This window comes from Amblyomma maculatum, chromosome 1 (assembly GCF_055883805.1).
Source record: "Amblyomma maculatum isolate TAMU_Amacu chromosome 1, ASM5588380v1, whole genome shotgun sequence".
Classification (NCBI taxonomy): Eukaryota; Metazoa; Arthropoda; class Arachnida; order Ixodida; family Ixodidae; genus Amblyomma; species Amblyomma maculatum.
In genome coordinates, this window is record NC_139344.1 from 15677164 (window position 1) to 15697296 (window position 20133).

At 45.7% G+C, this 20133-nt stretch overlaps 1 protein-coding gene across 1 annotated transcript in view; it reads right to left on the bottom strand.

Moving 5' to 3' along the window:
• Positions 1-7025, bottom strand: part of LOC146201826 (importin-4-like) — a 106762-nt gene extending 99737 nt beyond the window's left edge. The window contains exon 1 of the mRNA XM_084587788.1: positions 6851-7025. Within this exon, the coding sequence (XP_084443914.1) occupies positions 6851-6931 (81 nt within the window). The 5' untranslated portion in view covers positions 6932-7025. The remainder of the gene's footprint in view (positions 1-6850) is intronic.
• Between the last annotated feature and the right edge of the window lie 13108 nt (positions 7026-20133).

The following is a 20133-nucleotide window of genomic DNA, read 5'->3' on the forward strand; positions in this document are numbered from 1 at the left end:
GAGAGCAATGGGTCTATAACTACCAGGAGATGTCGGCTCCTTTCCGGGTTTCAAAAATGGTACGACAACAGCTTTTTTCTACGCCTCTGGCAATTTTCCTAGGACCCATATTTTGTTAAAAAATTTTAATAGCGCCTCTATAGCAGGTTCGGATAGGTGGGCGAGCATTTCATAGTGAATTTGGTCAGGACCAGGTGCAGTTTGTTTACCGGCAGCTAGGACATTTTTTATTTCTTGTAGTGTAATTAAGCTATTATATGGTTCTTTTGTACCACTACTTGTAGGGAGTTTTTGTTTCTCTGCAGTGTTTTTGTATTTTAAGAATGTTTGAGTGTAGTGTGATGGACTGGAAAACAGAAAAGTATTCACCTAAAATGTCGGCCTGTTCTTGTATAGTTGTCTATACTCCAGGGGCTGTTAGAAGGGAAATAGTAAATGGAGAGTAGCTGCCATTCAGCTTTCTAACCTGTTCCCACATTTATTCTGATGTTTTTGAGCTGTTTATTGATGTTACATAATTCGGCCAGGAGGCTTCTTCAGCGCGGCGGCAGATGTAGCGGGCTTTGGCTCTTGCTTTTTTAAACTTTACGAAATTGTCCTGTGTTGGGTACCTGCGAAAAATTCCCCATGCTTTATTTCGTTCCTTTTTTGCTTGTTTACATTCTTTTGAATACCAGACTTTGTGATTTTGTTTCACCACTCCAGAGGACTGAGGAATTGCTATGTGTGCTGCAGTAAGGATACAATTTGTGTAAGCATCATTCAGTTCATCTATATTATATTTAATCTGAAGTAATTTTTTCTAGGCTGGCCTTCTCTCGGAACAGTGCCCAATCGGCTAAATGCAGCTTCCAGCGTCGCGGCTTGGATGGGATGATTTGTGATGAAGATATTAAACTGATTAGTACAGGTAAGTGATCACTTCCGTATGGATTATCTAAAACGTCCCATTTAAAATCTGTAAATATAGAGGATGAGCTGAGGGATAAATCAATACAGCTCATTTTTCCTAAACTAGATGAACAGTAGGTTGGTTTCCCGGTGTTAAGGCGACAGATATTATTACATAGTATGCAATCCTTTATGATTTTGCCTCTCGTATCTGTTTTTCTACTGCCCCAAAGGATGGAATGTGCATTAAAATCTCCTACTATTAAAAATGGCTCTGGAAGCTGCTTTAAAAGATCTTCCAATTCATGAATATTCAATTTAAGGTGTGGCTCTAAGTATATGCAGCACACAGTTATTGTTCTAAAGGCCTGTAAGGTCATCGCTATAGCTTCAAACTTAGTTTTAAGTTTGTGTTCTCGAACTGCTACTCCACTTTTTACTATGATGGCAACGCCACCTGAGAGCCTGCTCTCGGTCACGACGAATGACTGCATAGTTTTTGAGTATGTTCTTATGTTTGGTACCTAAATTTGTTTCTTGAAACACAAGGCTAGTGGTGAGTGAGTGGCCAATAAGTATCTTATGTCATTCATATCAGTTAAAAGTCCTCTGCAGTTCCATTGTATAAAAGCCATTTTGTATAAATGAGTAGAGAAGGCTAAGTTTTGTTTTCGGGCCCTCTGATTCGGGGCTTATCTCTTTTTTTGTTGATCCAAGGAGCAGCGCCGTCCGTCTGACGTCGACGGCACAGGACTGCCTTGGCTTGTGTCCATTGCGTCTTCTGACACGCTGGATGCCCGTGCGGACCGCACAGGTACGTTTGTGTTTCCCCTCACCGCGTGGTGAGAGGCCTTGCAGCCGGCTGACCTGGGGGTCTGCGCAGCCTGCTTTTCTGGTGGTGGCGCAGCGCTGGCCACAGCCACCAAGGGCACGGATGGCCCTGCTCCCGGTTCACTGTGTGAAACCTGGGCAGGTGCCAGAGTCTGTTGTGGCTCAGTGCCCTGTTGTGCCTGCGAGAATGCAATTTCGTGCTTCCCGGAAAGTTAAGTTTTCTTTGACCTTGATGGTAATGATTTCCTTTTCCTGTTTCCATATTGGGCATGTGCGTGAATAGGCAGGATGACTACCCTTACAGTTGGCACACAAATGTGGCTGAACCTCACATTTCTGGGAATCGTGTTCACGGGAAGCACATTTTGCACATCTTTGCTGGCCACGGCATGTCTGGGAGCCGTGACCATAGCATTGGCACTTGAAGCAGCGGCAAGGATTTGGAATATATTTCCCGAGTTGAAGTTTCACATAGCCTATTTCGGCTGATTCGGGGAGGATGCTTTGTGCAAATGTCAGGACTAGGTGCTTGGTCGGAATTTCTTTGTTATCACACCTCATTTTTATCCTATAGACATCTGCTACATTTTGGTCTTTGAGGTCTTCTAGAAGTTCCTCTTCGGTCAGGGATCTGAGGTCGTCGTCAGAGATAACTCCGCGGACAGTGTTCAGAGAAAACGGTGCGGACTGATGGTCACTGGGATTTCACCAAAAGACTTCAATGTGTGACAGTTTTTCATGCTGATGATTATAAAAGATTTCCAATAGAAGGTGTCCGTTCGGAAGTTTCTTCGCGTTGTAACCCTGACCTATTATTACTTCTGTCAGTGTATTGGTCACTATGAAAGGTGAGATTTGTCTAGCTGTTTTCTCAGCGTTGTCACTGTGCACTACATGAAATCGTGGGAACCTGTTTGGGTTTTTCAGGAAGAATTTGGAGGTTTCGTCGGTGCGACCCCTTTTTCGGGATCGATCATGTGAGCCATAAAAATAATGTTGATGTTCGGCCAGGGTGGCGGCCACCCACCACCGAGCCCAACATGGGGACGGGACAGGAGCTTCCGAGAAAGTCCAGCCCACGCCAGCCTTACACCCTGACTATAACCAAATATGGCATAACACAGGGTGGTTAGCCACACAAGGTTAAAGGCCGTTTCACATGGTGTGACGCGCGCGAAAAATTTCGGTCCAGTCGCAGTGTCGTTGCGGCGCAAATCGCAACAGCCCTTTCACATGCTTGCGGCACCAGCGATTTCTGTCGATGCGGCACGAGCGGCGGCACCATCATATTTTACGAACAATAAAGGTAGAACACGCGTAAAATTAAATGTAGTATTTAATTTATGTTTTTTATCAAAATATAAAACACTTTATGCAAAATAGATATTTTTAACTTTTTCGTTTTGTACGCAACTACGTAGAATTCCATAGGCTGGCGGCCGTCTCATTCGCAACGATCGCTGCGACGGGAGCGGCGTGCGACCAACATGTTGGAAGTCTGCCGCAGCCGCTCTGCGACGGAAGTGGCGTGCCCTTCTGTCGCTGTGCGGCTGAAATCGCACTCTGCTGCGGCGAGAATCGCATCATGTGAAACGGCCTTAACCCTTGCCACCTGGAAAATGAAAAATCCAAGAAAAGAGGAGGAGACAGGACAGTTGTAAGAAAGAGGACAGGAAAGCAAAAGATGGAGGGGAGGACAGGAAAAGGCAACTGCCGATTTCCCCCGGTCGGGTCAGGCCGGAGGTGCCGTCTATGGGAAGTGTGGGCCAAAGTGGTGTGTTGCCTCCGCCAAGGGGCCTTAAAGGGCCAAACACTCGGCATCGGCTCAACCACCAGGATCCCTTTTTCCCCAGACACGATGATGCCACGCACGGCTAAGCGTGGGTGCTCGGGGTCCGTGGTGTCGCACAAAACACACAAACACCTGCTTTAACAGGTGCCCCCTGCAGGGGGTGGGGGGAATGGTCCGAGTAGCAACTTCCCTCCCTCAAGCAAGGAATTTGACATGGAAAAACCATGCTAAACCCCCTTTTTAATTGCCAAGAAAGTCAAACAGGTACAGTCATAAGCAATATGAGCAAGAACAAACATTTTGCACAAAGTTGCGAACATTCTCGGTATTTGTCTATGAAATTTCATGCCGACCTACGGATATTATGCATCCTGTTCTTGTCAAACAAAATTATAGAGTAATAATTAAATGAATGCTCAAACTTTGTAACAGCTCATATTGCTAATGACTGTTCATGGTTCAAATGGACCTCCACCTGCTCTAAAGTAACCTCATTCATGTTTGGTGAACAGTGGCAGTCACGTCATAAGTGGGTTTGAGAACATGTAAGAGTATCAGAAGCTTGAGAACAATAACAAATAACTACTTTCACGTTTCAGTTCACTTTGACACCTCTACTAGCCTGCCACAGGAGCCAGATTCATAACAAATGAACTAAGACCTTGGAGTTTTTGTGTGCTTTCATGCAGTGCAAAATGCACTTCTTGAATAAATTTGCTGTGGGAACAAACAGTGTATTAATATGCTCACATATACTGTCATATAAAGAGTGATATTATCTTCCCACTGGCCTGTTTTGCCAATGCTAACATCTTGTTGATAGCAAGTAAGGAGATGATTCTATCGTCGTCCTCTTCGGTGGCATATACGCAACAATATCTTTTGCAACGACAGTCTAAAGCATGTTTGAAAATGTGTTTAATAAGTGCATGGTTGTATAAAATGAGGCAGTGCTAAACACACAACACAAATGAGAAAACTCACGACAATGGCGGATTTTCAAGCCAGTAGAATAAGAGAACGGCAACAAATTAACCTTTTGGAGTTAGAAACATGCGTGATTTAATGCTAATATGGTGATCAGTGTAAACATATCACTTTAGGCAAAGTTGTTCCACCCCATTACGTGGCTGAATATACTAATACTCAGATGTGTAAAGCAAAGAGCCAGCAGAAGCTTTTGAGCACTTGTTACATCGCCCTAATGCACCAGCTAATAAAAAAAAAAAAAAAAATGTAGGTACCATTCTTATGTCTTGATTTCACTCAGTTGATGGTGCAAATAATTTGTGGGGCTAACGCTCTGCAAATCGCAGCTCATTTGCAATAAATAACCAGTTTATAGTATCCTGAAGCTCACTGACAATTTATCTGTGGCTACACACTTTCTGTCACAAGTTTAGGGAAGGTGGCCCTGCCAAAGAAATTAATTTTTGAATCCAAACTGTACTACTTAAGATTTATAGGTTCACAGTGCTGTTCATGCAACCATAATTACGGTGCACGTCATTCAAGGATGCAGAAGAAAATGGCAATAAAATTGCATGCTTGGACTAATATTGCCTTAAATAAACTTCTATCGGGTATGCATTAAATTTGCAACTGACATGCATGCATACTCCTCGTGCACAAGAATGAAGACTGCAGTTAGCTTGATGACCAAATCGAACTGCTCATGCATGTCCCAGTCAGCATTCAATAATTTCATATTTGGCATGACAGCTTGTTCAATGCCCTCAACTTCAGAAGAGAACATTGCAGCAGGGCCGTGCAATTTGGAACATCAACAGCAGCAAATTAGTGAGCACACACACACAGAAATGCCTCCCGAAGCTTGTTCCACATAAAAGCGACAGTATCTCTGTATATATTGGTAGTCTGTTCAGCTAGCACCTGGGAGAACTGGCCTTTAAATTCTCTCGAAAGCTGCTTTTCATCACCTACACACGCAGAAAAAAAAAAAAAGATTAATTTCGTCATGACAACCGCAATTTTAAGTATGTTCAGAAGCAAGAGAATATCTAGGGAAGTTAGTCTTTATGAAAGAGAGGGCCAAATAAATACTACGCAGCAATACAGGACCCAGCCCTCTTGACGTGCACTTATGGAAATGAAAATAAAGGGGTCCAAACACTCGGCTAGCTCCCAGACTGCACTGAACCGCACGCAGAATAAGCGGGACGAATGCGGCGAAATTATAACACCTGTACATCGAAACTAATGGAGTGCCTCTCCATAGCGCAGGAGCCGATATGGGCCACAAATAGCGAAGGAATTACTCTCAGTCAAAACCTTGGTGTGAGCAAGTCGGTGGTTCATCATAAGTCAAGTGGAAGCAGCGCCAAAAACAGGGACAGAAGAACACACAAACGTCAGCGCCAGTCCTGTCGTCTGTGTCCCCCTCTTCTGTCCCTGTTTTTTGAGTTACTCTCACTGACGATCTTGCAGATCATACAGCTGGTGCTTCAAGTGGCAAGCCCTAGGTCAACCCCTTAAAGGCCGTTTCACATGATGCGATTCTCGCCGCAGCAGTGTGCGATTTCAGCCGCACAGCGACAGAAGGGCATGCCGCTCCCGTCGCAGAGCGGCTGCGACAGACTTCCAACATGTTGGTCGCACGCCGCTCCAGTCGCGGCGATCGTTGCGAACGAGACGGGCGCCAGCATATGGAATTCAGCCTGATGTGACTGTTCTACGTAGTTGCGTACAAAACGAAAAAAATTAAAAATGTCTATTTTGCATAAAGTGTTTTATATTTTGATAAAAAACATAAATTAAATACTAAACTTTATCTTACGCGTGTTCTACCTTAATTGTTGGTAAAATATTATGGTGCCGCCGCTCGTGACGAGGCATTAGCGACCGCGAGAACAAACACATTTTATAAAGTAACCAATCATTCGAACGTTTTTCCTTCGTGCCAGCCAATCAGAGGCAAATGACGGGAGAATTTTAGCTAAATAATTTTCCGGTCTGCTAGCAACACAGACTGAACAGACATTGCAAAGGGCGTGAAGCTAATTTTTCATTTCAAATAAACGACTACAGTTTCTTGCAAATAAATAGACAGCATTTTAAAACCATAACCAGCGACTGCTCCCTGTTGCACGGAAATAGCACACGAAACGCTTCGTAGCACACACAGTTCATGCAACAGATGAATGATATTGAAAGGTACACTCAGCTCTTTCACACACGTGTTAAGCAATGACGTTCGTTAACTAGAGCTAACAGCACCGCTCGGGCGGCTCTGCGCAAGTGGCGTGTCCTACAAGCACTGCAAATACATTAAACTGCATTCTGCGCACACGCCTGTTATACAAAGTACTGCCATACCTGAGCAATGATAACATTATCGGGTACGAGCAAGCCAGACAAGATGCTCTCAATGGAAGTTGCCATTCTAGATGCTGCCATCTTGACTGGATGGATGCATGGACACGGCTGGTCTCGACAGTCTCGAGGCAGAACGCGCTTCGCGCGCGCACTCCCTCGAGACCGGCCGTGGCATGGATAAGGGGCGGCGGCGCCACAGGCTGCCTAGCCGTGAATAGTATTATAGTTTGTACCTATAGTCTTGCCTTGATTTCAGCCACCAATCCGCTAACCTTTGTTTGGTTATTTCTACCCTTTTAAAGTTCATTTTTCCTCCATTATCCTTAAACCCCAATGCTTTGGCTAAATCTGCCACATTGCCTTGAACTACAGGCTACAGGACGGAGCCCTTTACAGGAAATTAAGTGTTCAGCCGTTTCCTCATCTTCCCCACACACACTGCGCAGCGTGCCTATCTCTTGGTGCTTGATTCGGTACGTCTGTTTTCTTAGGCCTTTTCTTGCTTGAAAGTTCTGCACATTTCCAATGCTGATTCGGTTTCCATCCCTGTTTTCCAAAGACCCCCTCTCTGTTTCTTTAACCTTTTTCTTAACTGATAATACCTGGCTGGTCCCCCTACTGCTGTCCAAATATTTGCTTGCCAATTTTCTTGTCCGCCATCTCCATCTTGTGTCAACATTCCTCATCTAAGGTAGCTGAAGCGTAGGCCGATTTTGCTACTATTATACTACTACTGAGTACTTTGATGTATTCTTGGGGAGGGGATACAGGACGCGGGTTATGCCGGCCTATGTCGTGGCGGCACTCTTGGCGTCCGGGGGATGGAGAGATGGGATGTTGGGGGGGGGGGGGGTAGTTTGTATGGCCAGCACCAAGCAAACAGCTTGGAGAACATCGGCTGGGCGGCGTGGAGCCTCCGGTGCAGCAGCGCTCCAGGGTAGGTCCAGGCGGAGCTTGTACTGCGCCTCTGCGAGGTACACCGAGGACTGCTGATGTCAGCAGGACGCCACGATGGTTGAGACAACCGCGCAGCAGGGGAGAACTGCAATTGACACGAACGCCGAGCCCGCGTCCGGCGCTCAGCTTCGGACTGTACTCTCTTCCTCCGCCCCCCTTTCATCGCCGACGCGGCTTTGGTCCCACTTTGATTCCAAGCTTTTCGAGCTGTGGAAGCGGAACATTCCCCAGACTGGCCGAGAATTAAATGAAAAGCACAGGGTGTGTGCGCGGCATTGCAAGGATGAATTTCTTTCCCTATAACAGCTATAAAGGAAATGTATTACTTGATGAAGAAATACGGGCCTCACCTAGTCAAGGGCGCAATTCCCACCGTATTTCACCAAAATCAAGAACCCAAAGCTGCACGGGAAAACATGAAATGACGTTTGTAGTGCAAAAAGCAATATTAGTCTATAGTCCAGCCCACTTATGACAGCCGCAGATATAACGAACGCTCGCTTAGTACGAACGAGGGCGGTGCTACCATCAAAATATATATTGGGGCAATGGCAGAGTGTCTCACATAGAACGAACTGTTGTGGCCTCAACACTCGGTTAGAGCGAACGTGAAGAAGCTGTCGGGCCCCCGTAGTTGACCGAGCCGGCGGTGTTTGGCGCGGTTTCGCTCGACTGCGAACCCGCGGCAGGCGAATTTCGCGCACTTTGTTTTCCCCTGACACGACGCGAACACAGAGCGCACAAAGCGTCCCCCGGCGCTCCTTTGCGGGTAAAATAAAGTAAAAAAAGAAAAAGCGCGCGTTGAAAAATGAAAACGAAAAAGCGCGCGCGCGCGGTGACGAAAGTGGCGCCGTCCGCGTCGCTGTGATGCATCCACGTGATCTGCGTCGGCCAATCCGGAAAGTCAGGCGCCTGCTCTACCGGCTCAAACCGGTTCTCCATTTGTTGCTCCGCTGCCACCCCGCGCTGTGGGCATTGCGCCGTCGATTCTTTCTGTGCGATGGCACTGCGTTGACATCGTTGCCGCATCCGTGCCTTTCCCAGATCGGGGAGTTGAAGGCTGCCTCAACGCGCGAGCCCAAGGGCTTGACTTGCGCCTGGTGAGATGGAGGACTGTACGCCGACCTCTTCAGGTGCTAAAAGGAAAGCTGTCGACATCGCAACGAAGATGGCCATTGTTAATGAACTTGCTCAAGGTGCAAAAAACTGCGAACTGGTCAAGAAGTACGGACTGTCCAAATCGACCATTTCAACCATTGCTAAGGGCAAGGAAAAGATTCTTGGTGCTACCGTGAATGCCGACCCGACGACTAGAAAGCGCCTTCGGAAGGCGACCTACGCAGACGTTGAGGACGCACTGCTGTAGTGGTTCGCTGACGCCCGGTCTCACAACGTTCTGGTCAGTGGACCGCTGATTCTCTCCAAGGCTTAAGACTTCGCCTTTCTTTTGGACTTTCCGGATTTCAGCCCAGGCAATGGATGACTCCACCTGTTTAAGGCTCGCCACGGAATTGTTTTCAAGGCGGTCGTCGGCGAGGCCGCGTCTGTGAACAACGAGGACGTCGATGCGTGGCTTTTCGACAACCTCCCAACAATCACGAGCTATGCTCCACGGGACGTTTATAATGCCGACGAGACTGCGTTGTTTTATCAGATGTTGCCATCTAAAACGCATGCCTTGAAAGGCGACAAGTACGCGGGAGGGAAGAACAGCAAGTTGCGCATAACTGTTCTTCTGTGTGTCAATATGGACGGCAGTGACCGGCGGCTGCCTTTTGTCATTGGCAAGTCATGCCAAGCCGCGATGCTTTGGAAGCTACGTGCCCGTGCGCTACAGGAACAATACAAAAGCCTGGATGAGTCGTGACTTATTTGCCGAGTGGCTTGTCGAGTTCGACCGCGACATGGCATGAAAAAACAGGAAGGTCCTGCTCGTGCTGGATAACTGTGCGGCGCAGCATGTGCAGCCTTCCTTGAGTGCGGTGACAGTGCTCTTCTTGCTTCCCAATGCAACCTGCAAAATTCAGCCGCTGGATATGGGCATCATTAATGCGTTCAAGGTGTGCTACCGGCGGCGCGTCATCCAACGCTTGCTGATCGCGATTGATGCTGCCATGCCAGTTCGCATCAGCTTGCTTGCCGTCGTGGAGATGTTGAAAGCGGCGTGGATGGAACTCACCGCGGAGTGCATAGCAAATTGCTTCCGCAAGGCGGGTTTTATGGGCCCAAGCATCGAGGACGCCATAGATCACCCACCGGAAGGCCGGTCGCACGAGGACTTGTGGCAACGCGTCGTTGACACGCAGCTGGCCGGACTTGACGTTACCTGGGACGATTTCGTTTCTGCTGATGACGACGCCGACATTGCGGAGCCATGCACTGACGAAGCTATCGTGCGTGAATGCGAGCCCTTCCTGACTGCCTGCAGAGACCGACGATGACGAGGATGCTGCTCTACCGCCGGTTGCTGTGAACGCTTCAACCGCGATCGGTTACATCGCGTCGCTTAAGGAACTCGTGTGCAGCAAAGGCCTTGGCGATGAACATATTACCGTGCTGGAAAAATTAGAAATGGCAGTGATGCGATCAGCTTTGAAGAAGCAGACATGCATCACGGAATTTTTTCAAAAATCAAGTTAACTTTCGTCTCGCTTTCTCTTTTTGCCCGTATTTATAGGTGGTCCACTTACTACGAACTTTGGATACAACGAACAAATGCCGCGTGACGATCAAGTTCGTTATAAGTGGGCTGGACTTAGAGTGTCCTAGCTACTCGCTGTTCTTGTATGATAGGGGAAGGTCAGTACACGCTGCAGTGGCCGGTTTCTTTTTCTCTTTTTGGGATAAACCTCTAAAATATTCACAGTATATATAGCTTTCAGCGATGGATCTTCATTAAAGTACTTTTGCCCCGGTGTGCGTGTTACATGGCCGAAAAACTGCTCTCTCATGCTGCAAGACTTACCTTCAGACATTTACAGCCATGCCATTATTATGAGTGACATTAACATAAACCTTCTAGATGCTTCAACGCCTTCATATTATGGATACAATAACTGCATTAATGGACATGGCTTCGAATGCCTTTTAAACGTACCTACAAGATGCCCTAATAACGGAAACAGTTCACTTATTGATCATGCGCTGTCTAACCTAATTACTTCCCCCGATGCTGGTGTAGTCGAAATTGAAATAACTGATCACACCCTATTTTTGTGTGAATAACATCTATCCCCGTTGATGGTCGCGTGCAGGTTACTAAGAGACGCTTGAATTCCTCACTATTTCATAAAACAATTGCCAACGCAGATTGGCTACCAATTACTTTAATAGATGACCCTGAAATTGCTTATGCAGCATTCATTGCTACACTTGCTAAAGCTCTTGATACATCATCTACAACAGTGACATATTGCAGAAAAAGGTATTAAAACCCTTACAACCCATGGTTAACTGCCGGTCTCTTGAAATGTCTACGAAAAAAGATAACCTGTATAAAAAGACTAAGAAGCAGCTATTTAATAATTTACTGACACGATATAAAACTTGTAGCAGTGTACTCGGCAGGCTACTCAAAACTGCTAAGCAAAAATATTATGAATCTGAAATAAACCAAGCTGGTAGTGATTCTAAAAACCAATGAAAAGTGATCAATTCATTCTTAAATAGAATTCTTACTACGTCTTCAATAAAGGAAGTCCAAACAGACACGCATATTTGTCGTGATTCTCGTGACATTGCGAATGCTTTCATTGATTCATTTGTCATCGATCAGCCTCACGTTTCACCCCATTCACGTGTATCCCCGTCTACCTCATAGTTTCTTTCTTTTCCCGCGGTTTTTCCTAATGAGGTGCTCACCGTCATTATCAATCAGAAAGATGCAAGCCCAGGCCTTGACAACTTCCATTCTTTTCATATCAAGCTAATATCTTCTCTGATTTGCAATGTGTTCTCTTACATCATCAACTTAATCTTCAAGACGGGCATCTTCCCTAGCGCACTAAAAAAAGCCAAACTAATTCCCGTCTTCAAAAAAGGGGCCAGGCGCCTAACAAATAACTATCGTCCCATTGCTATTCTTTCCTTTTTTAGCAAAGTCATTGAAAAGCTGTTCGTCGTTCGTCTGGCAAATTACCCCACAAAATTCAACATCATAGGTCTGTTCGATTCAGAATTGGTTCTCGGCACCAATTCTGTAATAGTTCCGCTGGTGCCAGTCAGGTGCCGGTGATGCCGGTGAGGGGCAGTTCCAGTTCTGTGGTTCAGGTGCAGCTGTCACCGCGCGGCAGCGCCACATATTCTGGTGCGGCATTTTCAATCGAGCCTTGTCGTCTGCTTGCTTGTTCCCGTTGGCCGCGAGCTGTGTTAGTTCTCGCGGTGAGGCTATTTTCGTGCCTCGCGAGGCCACCGACGACAACTTTGTCAAAGTCATTTTTAAGGAATTTCTGGAGTCCTCCAAGGAACCCGACGCCGTGCTTTCCTTCGCAGCAGCACAGTTATTACATCGTGGTTTAGACCGAGGCCGATCGACTGGTTCGGACAGACCCCAATTAACAAAGTTCCCGTACAACTGAAGTGCTGTTGCTAAATATTTCAGCTTTGAACTCATGGGGCAATTCAGATTGTCTCAAGAGATCTTAGAGAAACTCGCCATTTTCATGGAGAATGACGCCGGATCGGTCGACGACTGGAAGAAAATGCCCCTACTGTGGGCCATCGCTGTTTACAAGCAGCTCGTCGGCTGCGCGCGTCGTCTGCTGGCGCCGTCAACAGGTGCACCATGCACTTTTCTGCACCTCCTCCTCAGAGGGTGTCGCGATTCCCTGTACCAGAGCGGCACCACGACTGCACCAAAATCAATCGCGGACGGTGGTGCCAGAGAATGATGTGAATCGAGCGCTTTGGTGCAGCGCATCGTGAACCGGTTCCGGCGGTGCAGAGAACCACGGCTGAATCGAACGCAGCTCATATCTTCTAATCAGTTCGTCTTCAGGTCTGGTTTTTCAACTGAATTAGCCTTAGTTTCTTTAAGAGATAAGATTAAAGATACTATCACTGATTGTGGTCAATTATCTGGCGCATTATTCATTGATCTGTCGAAGGCATTTGATTCAATTAATCACAACATGCTTTTTGATAAATTAAATGCCTTTGGAGTATTTGGTCCTGCACTAACATTTATCCGCAGCTACCTCCTTAACCGAATCCAAGCAGTTTGCATATCTGATACTTACTCTACACCGAAGACTACTAATGTTGGCGGGCGTTTCCCAGGGTTCCATCCTTGGACCACTTCTTTTTCTAATATACATTAATGATCTGCCCTCGTGCCTTAAATCTTCTGAATGTATATTATACGCCGATGATACTACTATAGGGGGTATTCATGTGACGTCACAGATGACGTCAGTATGCAGCCGTCGCCATCTTTGCATCCTGTTCTGACTAGTACTAGTACGGAGCGGCGGATAGCTTACCTGTTCGTGCGCGCTCGTTTGCTCTGTCACTCTGCCTCATGCCAGCACTGTTGTTATGAAAACTCAATCGGTATCATGATGACAGTTCGATTTATCGGCAAAGTGTGCGCGATGCGGACAGAGACCTGTACGAAACAAAACTTTGGTACCGACCCGTGTGCAGTCGATATGCGCAACTGCACGGTAAACGTACGGCATGTAAAGAACGGGAGCGTATCCGTTCTTTACATGACCAAATCTGTTCTCGCGACCGGGAAATAGAAGCTCTTAAGGCCCACAACGCGGAGCTTTCTTGTAGGACATCTGCTTGCGAAGTTAATCCGCTGAGGACTGGACGAATGCTTCTCGGACCTTCGCAGCAACTTTGCGGGCCGCTCCAGATTCCGTGGCACCTCGCGAAGCAATTCGCAGATCCACGGATGGTATTCAGGACTTTATAAGGCCTCACGAGCATCATACTGTCGAACCTCACCAGATGGTCTTAACGTCTGCGGCCGCTACAAATCATGTGGCTACAAATCATGTGGGACAGGAAGTTGCAACTCTGCTCAAGGCATCAATAGACCCAGAATCCGAGGGGATTGGCGCTCTCACCCTCCGGCCCACGCGTCGTGCCTTGGTAGTAACTTCCAAGGACCCAGGAGATATTGAGCGTTTGAGGGCAGCCATCACCCGCATTGAGGCCACCAATGCCTCAATTAAGGTCCGGGTTCCCTCGAGGAGGAACCCGCACGTTCGGCTATCAGGTGTTGACCCGGACGTCCTCCCGGATGATTTGGTGGCGGTCGCCAACCGCAGGAACTCCGGATTATGCCTCGATCCAGAAACATGCAAGGTCAGACTTTCTTTTACTCAGCGATCTGGGCAGCGAGTGCACATCATTGAGGTCGACCCTCCCGCCTTCTCCCGACTTCGCGCCGCACGTAGGGTCACGATCGGTTGGACTTCAGTAGAAGTCCAGGAGGATCTACATGTGCCTTTGTGTACCTTTTGTGCACAGTACGGTCATGCCCTTCGAGCTTGTGCACAAAAAACTTCCCCGGATAAGGCGTGTTGTACTCGATGCTCCGGTTCGCACCCCCTTGCACAGTGTCCCAGATCGATTAAGGACCCAAACGTAAAATGCGCCCCATGCGCAACGGCAGGCCGCCCTTGTGCCCATCCTGCTGGTGACGTCACCTGCACTATCTTGCAGGATCGAGTGGCTCGAATACGGGCAAGAACCAACTATGGCTTTTAGGACCACGGCAACCCCTCGTCCCAACCTTAATGTTAATTTCTTACAAGTAAATTTGGATCACACACGCTGCGCGACTGCCCCCATGGTTAAATGCATTCAAGATAATGACATCACAGTAACTGCTGTCTGCGATCCATACATTACCCCTAAAATAGAATTTGCAGGAATTCCCCCTTCATTTCATAAAATTTACTGTACTGAAAATCCCCGCTGCGTTGTATTGCTCCACAATCCCAATTTTGATGTTTTTCCTACTTTAATTTCACCTGAGCTTGTTGCCATTTTGTGTTCGACATCGACTTATCAATTTCTTTTCATAGCAGTATATATACCACCTCGCGCAGATATCGAAAGCTTTCTTGCTTTACTGGCAACTTGTGTACAGACTTCACCTACAGATAATATTATCATTTGTGGTGACTTTAACGCAAAAAACATCCTTTGGGGCGGAAGTGTTACGGACCTGAGAGGGACTCACGTTCAAGCATTTGCTGCATCCAATAACTTGGTTGTTATTAATAATCCAAATTCCTTGCCAACATATGAAACTCCGTACGCTTCAAGTTGGATTGACATCACATTGGCTTCCCCAAACTTACTAAGCGAGGCTTATTTTTGGGACGTTTTGCCAGATTCATTCCTTTCAGAGCACAGATTTATTTCTTTTTCTTTCATTTCTCAACCTTCATCACAGTTTAAGAGGCTTACTAGAGCCAGCTCATGTCGCTTAATTTCCCAGTTAGCGTCTCTGAATTGGTTTCAGAATTTTTACAATCATCAGATCTATTCAGCGCCTGCCCTTGATAGCGTCCTTTCAAAATTTAATCAGATATTTATCAAACTCTACAACGAAAACTTACGTTCTGTTAAATCTACATTTCCTGAGGGATCTGTTTGGTGGTAGGTTGATTTGCGCATGGAGCGCTCACGTGTTCGGGCTCTTCGACGTCGTTTTCAACGTATTTCCGATCCTACACAGAGAATTTACCACCGCTCAATTTATTATAAAGCTCTTGCTGTCTATAGAGCTAACATCAGGCGCACACATGACAATTATGTAAAGGAACTTTGCTCAAATGCTACAAGGAAATTCCTTTTTGGCAAGCCATACAAGTATGCTTTTGGAAAGCTCAGGACTCCTTCAATAATTCCTATGCTGAGATACCCTGACGGTACCTATACAGAGACGTTTCAAGACACTATAAAGCTTCTGATGAATACGCATATCGCTGCGGACGATTCTTCTTTAGATCTACCTTTACATACTCACGTTAGGGATGATATTAAGCAGCCTTATAATAACTCAATCCAGGATCCACCGTTCACTCTCGAAGAAATTGAGGCTGTTATAACTTCAATGGATTTAACGTCTTCTGCTGGCCCCGATCTTATCTCTCCTCGTTTTTTCGTTTCCTTGTTTAATGCTCATCCCTTCTTCTTTTCCTCAATTTTCAATTCTTCTCTGTTTTTGGGCCACTTCCCTCAACCATGGAAAATAGGCAGAGTTATTTTTATTCCCAAACCCAACAGACCACCGGACCTTCCGAGCTCATACCGCCCGATTTGTATTAATTCTTCGTTTGGTAAAGTAATCGAGCGCTTACTTTATGGTCGACTGTACTACTTTTTATCAAAAAATAACTTGCTTCACAGGAATCAGTATGGTTTCACTCACGGCCGGAATTCTGTCCAGGCCATTTATAAATTACGTGAATTATTACAGGATTACAAACAACAGAAGCACCCTGTGGTTTTAATTTCTCTGGACTTTAAAGGTGCATTTGATAGTGTTTGGCACCCTTTAATCTTGCGTTTTCTAAGGCAGCATCGATGTCCAAAAAATATATATTCCCTTTTAGCTTCCTTCTTAGATGACCAGCATTTAACATATCAATCTCCTTCTTGTTCTATTTCGGCTCCTCCTACTCTTGGTAGTCCGCAAGGTTCACCTATTTCCCCATTACTTTGGAACATTGTCCTTTATGACCTCCTAAATATATCTCTCCCTTCCCCAATTCACATTCAGGCATATGCCGACGACACCCTTATCCTTGTACCTGGTAAGACAAGTCGCGAGTTATCTACAAGGGCAACCAGCGTTCTGACTTTAGTCCAGCAATGGTGCACCGAAAATCGTGTTCAGTTAAACGCACAAAAATGCTCTTATGTTTTATTTCATAATGGAGTACCAGCATTACATAAGCGTAAACCCACCATCCGTCTTGGATCTCACAGCCTTAAGTGCGAGCCAACTATCAAATTATTAGGGGTCGTTTTTGATTCGTACCTTACCTTTATTCCCCATGTAAATCACTTGCAAACTAAAACTTTGGCCTCTACCATTAAGCTCCTTAATTGGTTTAATTTACACTTTCGCGTTTCACCTTCTCATTTGCGTCAAATTTATCACCAAGTCATTCTCCCCTCGATTACATATGCTGCCCCTGCATGGTGGTATCACTGTCCTCTTTCTAGACTAAGAGATCGCGTCCTATCACTACAGCGAATACCACTCCTCGCTCTTACTGGCGCCTACGCTACCACGCGAACAGCCGCACTTTGCGTGCTTGCAAATGTTGTTCCGTTGCCTATTCATCTAGACCAGTTATGTGCCGAGTTCAAGCTTTTTACACTCCGGCAACCTATAGTTTATGGCAACGTTACATACAACCCTTCTGAAATACAGCCATTGTTCAATCCTTGGGCTGATCATCCCTCAATCAAGTTTAAATTTCATTTTATTAAACTCACCTACCAGGAAGCCATGTTTTGTTCTTCCCAACGCGCACTGCATATCTATACTGATGGGTCCTTCACACTTCACTCCGCGGGCGCAGCTGTTGTAGTACTTAACTTAACCCAAAACATACTATTTGTTCATCGCCTTTCTTTGCAGCCACCTTCCAGTGCGTATGAAGCGGAACCTGTAGCCTTTAATTCTGCGGTGGAATATGCTCTTAACAACCCTCCCACTACGCCTATTCATTTCTATACAGATTCTCTGTCTCTGCTCTCTGCCATCTCTTCAGTAAATTCGTTTAACCCCACAATTCTTACCATTAAAAAGAACCTGTCGCGCTTATCGTCTCTCGCTCAATTCATGTTATTCCATATCCGGGGCCACTCCGGCATTTATGGCAATGAGTTGGCCGACCAAGCAGCTGGTAGCGCAGGCCAGTACGGCTGTTTACATCCTTCTACTCTTTCAAAACGTTATGTCCGTTCACGCTTACATCGCTCTTCCCTTGTTTTGTGGAGCACATATTGGCGCCAAAATAATGGCGGCACAGAATTATTTAATTGGATACCCGATACCCTCAATATACCACGCATTTGTCCGCCCCGTAATGCGATTACAACTCTAATTACAGGGCATGGCAAATTTCCTTTTTATTTTAAAAAAGTACGTCTATCCTCCTCTTTACTTTGTTCCTGTGGCAAGATGTGTAATGACGTCCGTCACTACTTCCAAGACTGCTGTCTTACTGCTCCTTTTGTTTCTCGCCTGAAGTCTTTTTGCTCATCAGATATAACAACGTCTCAATACCCGACGTTGCTTCGGAATCCTGTCGCTTGTGCAATTTTAATTCAAATGGTTAAACACATAAGCAGCACTATACCTGACTATTGTCGCTGACATCATTCTGTTAAGTAAACTATTTGCTTGTTATTTCGCATTCTTTAAATTATATGCCGCAGGGTTTATTTTTCTACGTATCTCCTCTGAAAGGTTACCTATGCCTTTTCTTTTTCTCTTTATTTCTGTCCTAATAAATTATATATATATATATATATATATATATATATATATATATATATATATATATATATATATATTCTTTTCGAAACATGCGTTCCAATTATGTACGTAATCATTTAGAGTTGATTTCCTTTTCTTTTCTCTCTAATATTTTCCTTGAATTCTTTGTTTTTCTTCTCAGGTACCCTTTATTTCTCTATTTTTTTTTTTCTGGCTGCCTTATTACTTGGGTGCAATTTTGACCTGTTTCCTGTTGTGGCGTGCACGCTGCTACTGCCAACAGTCCATCCCTGGCTCTACAAGCACCAGTGGATTTCAGTTAGATCCGTACTGTACTTGAGACTGGGGATGAGGGACTCCTCGGAGTGTCCTGCCGACCCCCAACCACGCTCAGTACAGAGGAGGAAGATTGCTCTTCCTTTCAGCCTGTCTGATACGGACACGCCCACGTGCCTGCATGGAGGCGCCTATGGCTGTAGTGCGCAGGTCACTTATGCCTACTGGATCACGTTTCTACGTGTCCAATGGTATTTCGTCGTGGCGTGCCCTTCGATGCCGCCAACTCTCCATCTTGGTTTTTACAAGCACCAGCGGACGACCTGCTGATCCTGTGCTTGAGCCTGATGGTGGTGGGGGCGAGGGTTTCGTCGGAGGGTCCTGAAGACCCCCTACCACGCTCTGCACAGGGGAGGGCTCCGTGCTCCTGTGTTGAGCAGAGTGCTTAAGGCATGCCTTTCAGTTTTCCTGGATGTGCCCGTGACTGCAGGCACTCTTGCCTACAGAGCCAGGTCCGTATGGGCAGCATGCATACTGCTATGAAATGAGTAGAGTTATTTTTTGTTTTCTTATTCCTCTGTGATATGTGACATTTTACTTATTTTGCCTTTTCTGCTGCGGTTGTCACACGAGTCCGGTATAGTGGTGCAGTAGTTTTTTTTTTTTTATATGAATCTTCCTCCATCGTCTCTCTTACCCGTGCATTTTGCGGTTAATATAATCTGGCATAGTGACGGACGTCTTTTCGCATCAGACTAGATTTAATAGTTTTTTTTTTCTCTCTTAATGTTTTGTCTAGGTTTTGCCATTCTTTCTCATCCCCTAGCTCTTGTCTGTGGTGTCGGCAGTTAATTTTTTCTTTTGCTTGATTCTTCTATTCCTAAAATCAGTATTTTCTCTCTTTAATTTGTGGACCAACGATTACAATGCCGTAGGAGACAGCAATTCTCTATTGTTCACCCGATTTTTATTTCTTTGTTGGGGACTGTCCTGTTTACTTTTCTACCCCAGTCTATCTTTTTTTTTATGCTTTGAGTTTCGTACGTCTGCCTCTCTCCCCGTATTGTTATTTGTCATTTTGTGTGACGGTGGTTTTGCTGCTGTTCTCTTCTTTTCTGGTTCTGGTTCGTGTTTTGTTTCACTTGCAGGTCTGGATGCTACCTTCTGGGGTTTTCCTTTTATTCTTCTTAAACCAGCGCGGACCACCTTTCGACATGGACCTCGTTTGTTTTTTTTTTTTGTTTTTTTTTTAATACCTTCTATCGCTTTTAAAAAGTGTTTTTTTTTTTTTAATCTCGAGCTGCTGCTCGGTTTTATTTATTTTTAATTGGTTTAAGCCTGGCAAAACTTTTGCTGGTCCGGGCTCCCCCTCAATTTTTTTTTTATGTTTTTTTTTTCGCAGTTCGAGGGGACGAATAAAATGGTAAAATAATGGCCTGTGCCTACGCATAAATATGTGCGACATTCATGAATTCCTTGTCCTACGGAAGAGCTTCATCACAAGAAACCAATCGCAAGCGTACTGACCACTCGAAGAGCGAAACTAAGTTACAAGCGGCTGGGTTAAGAG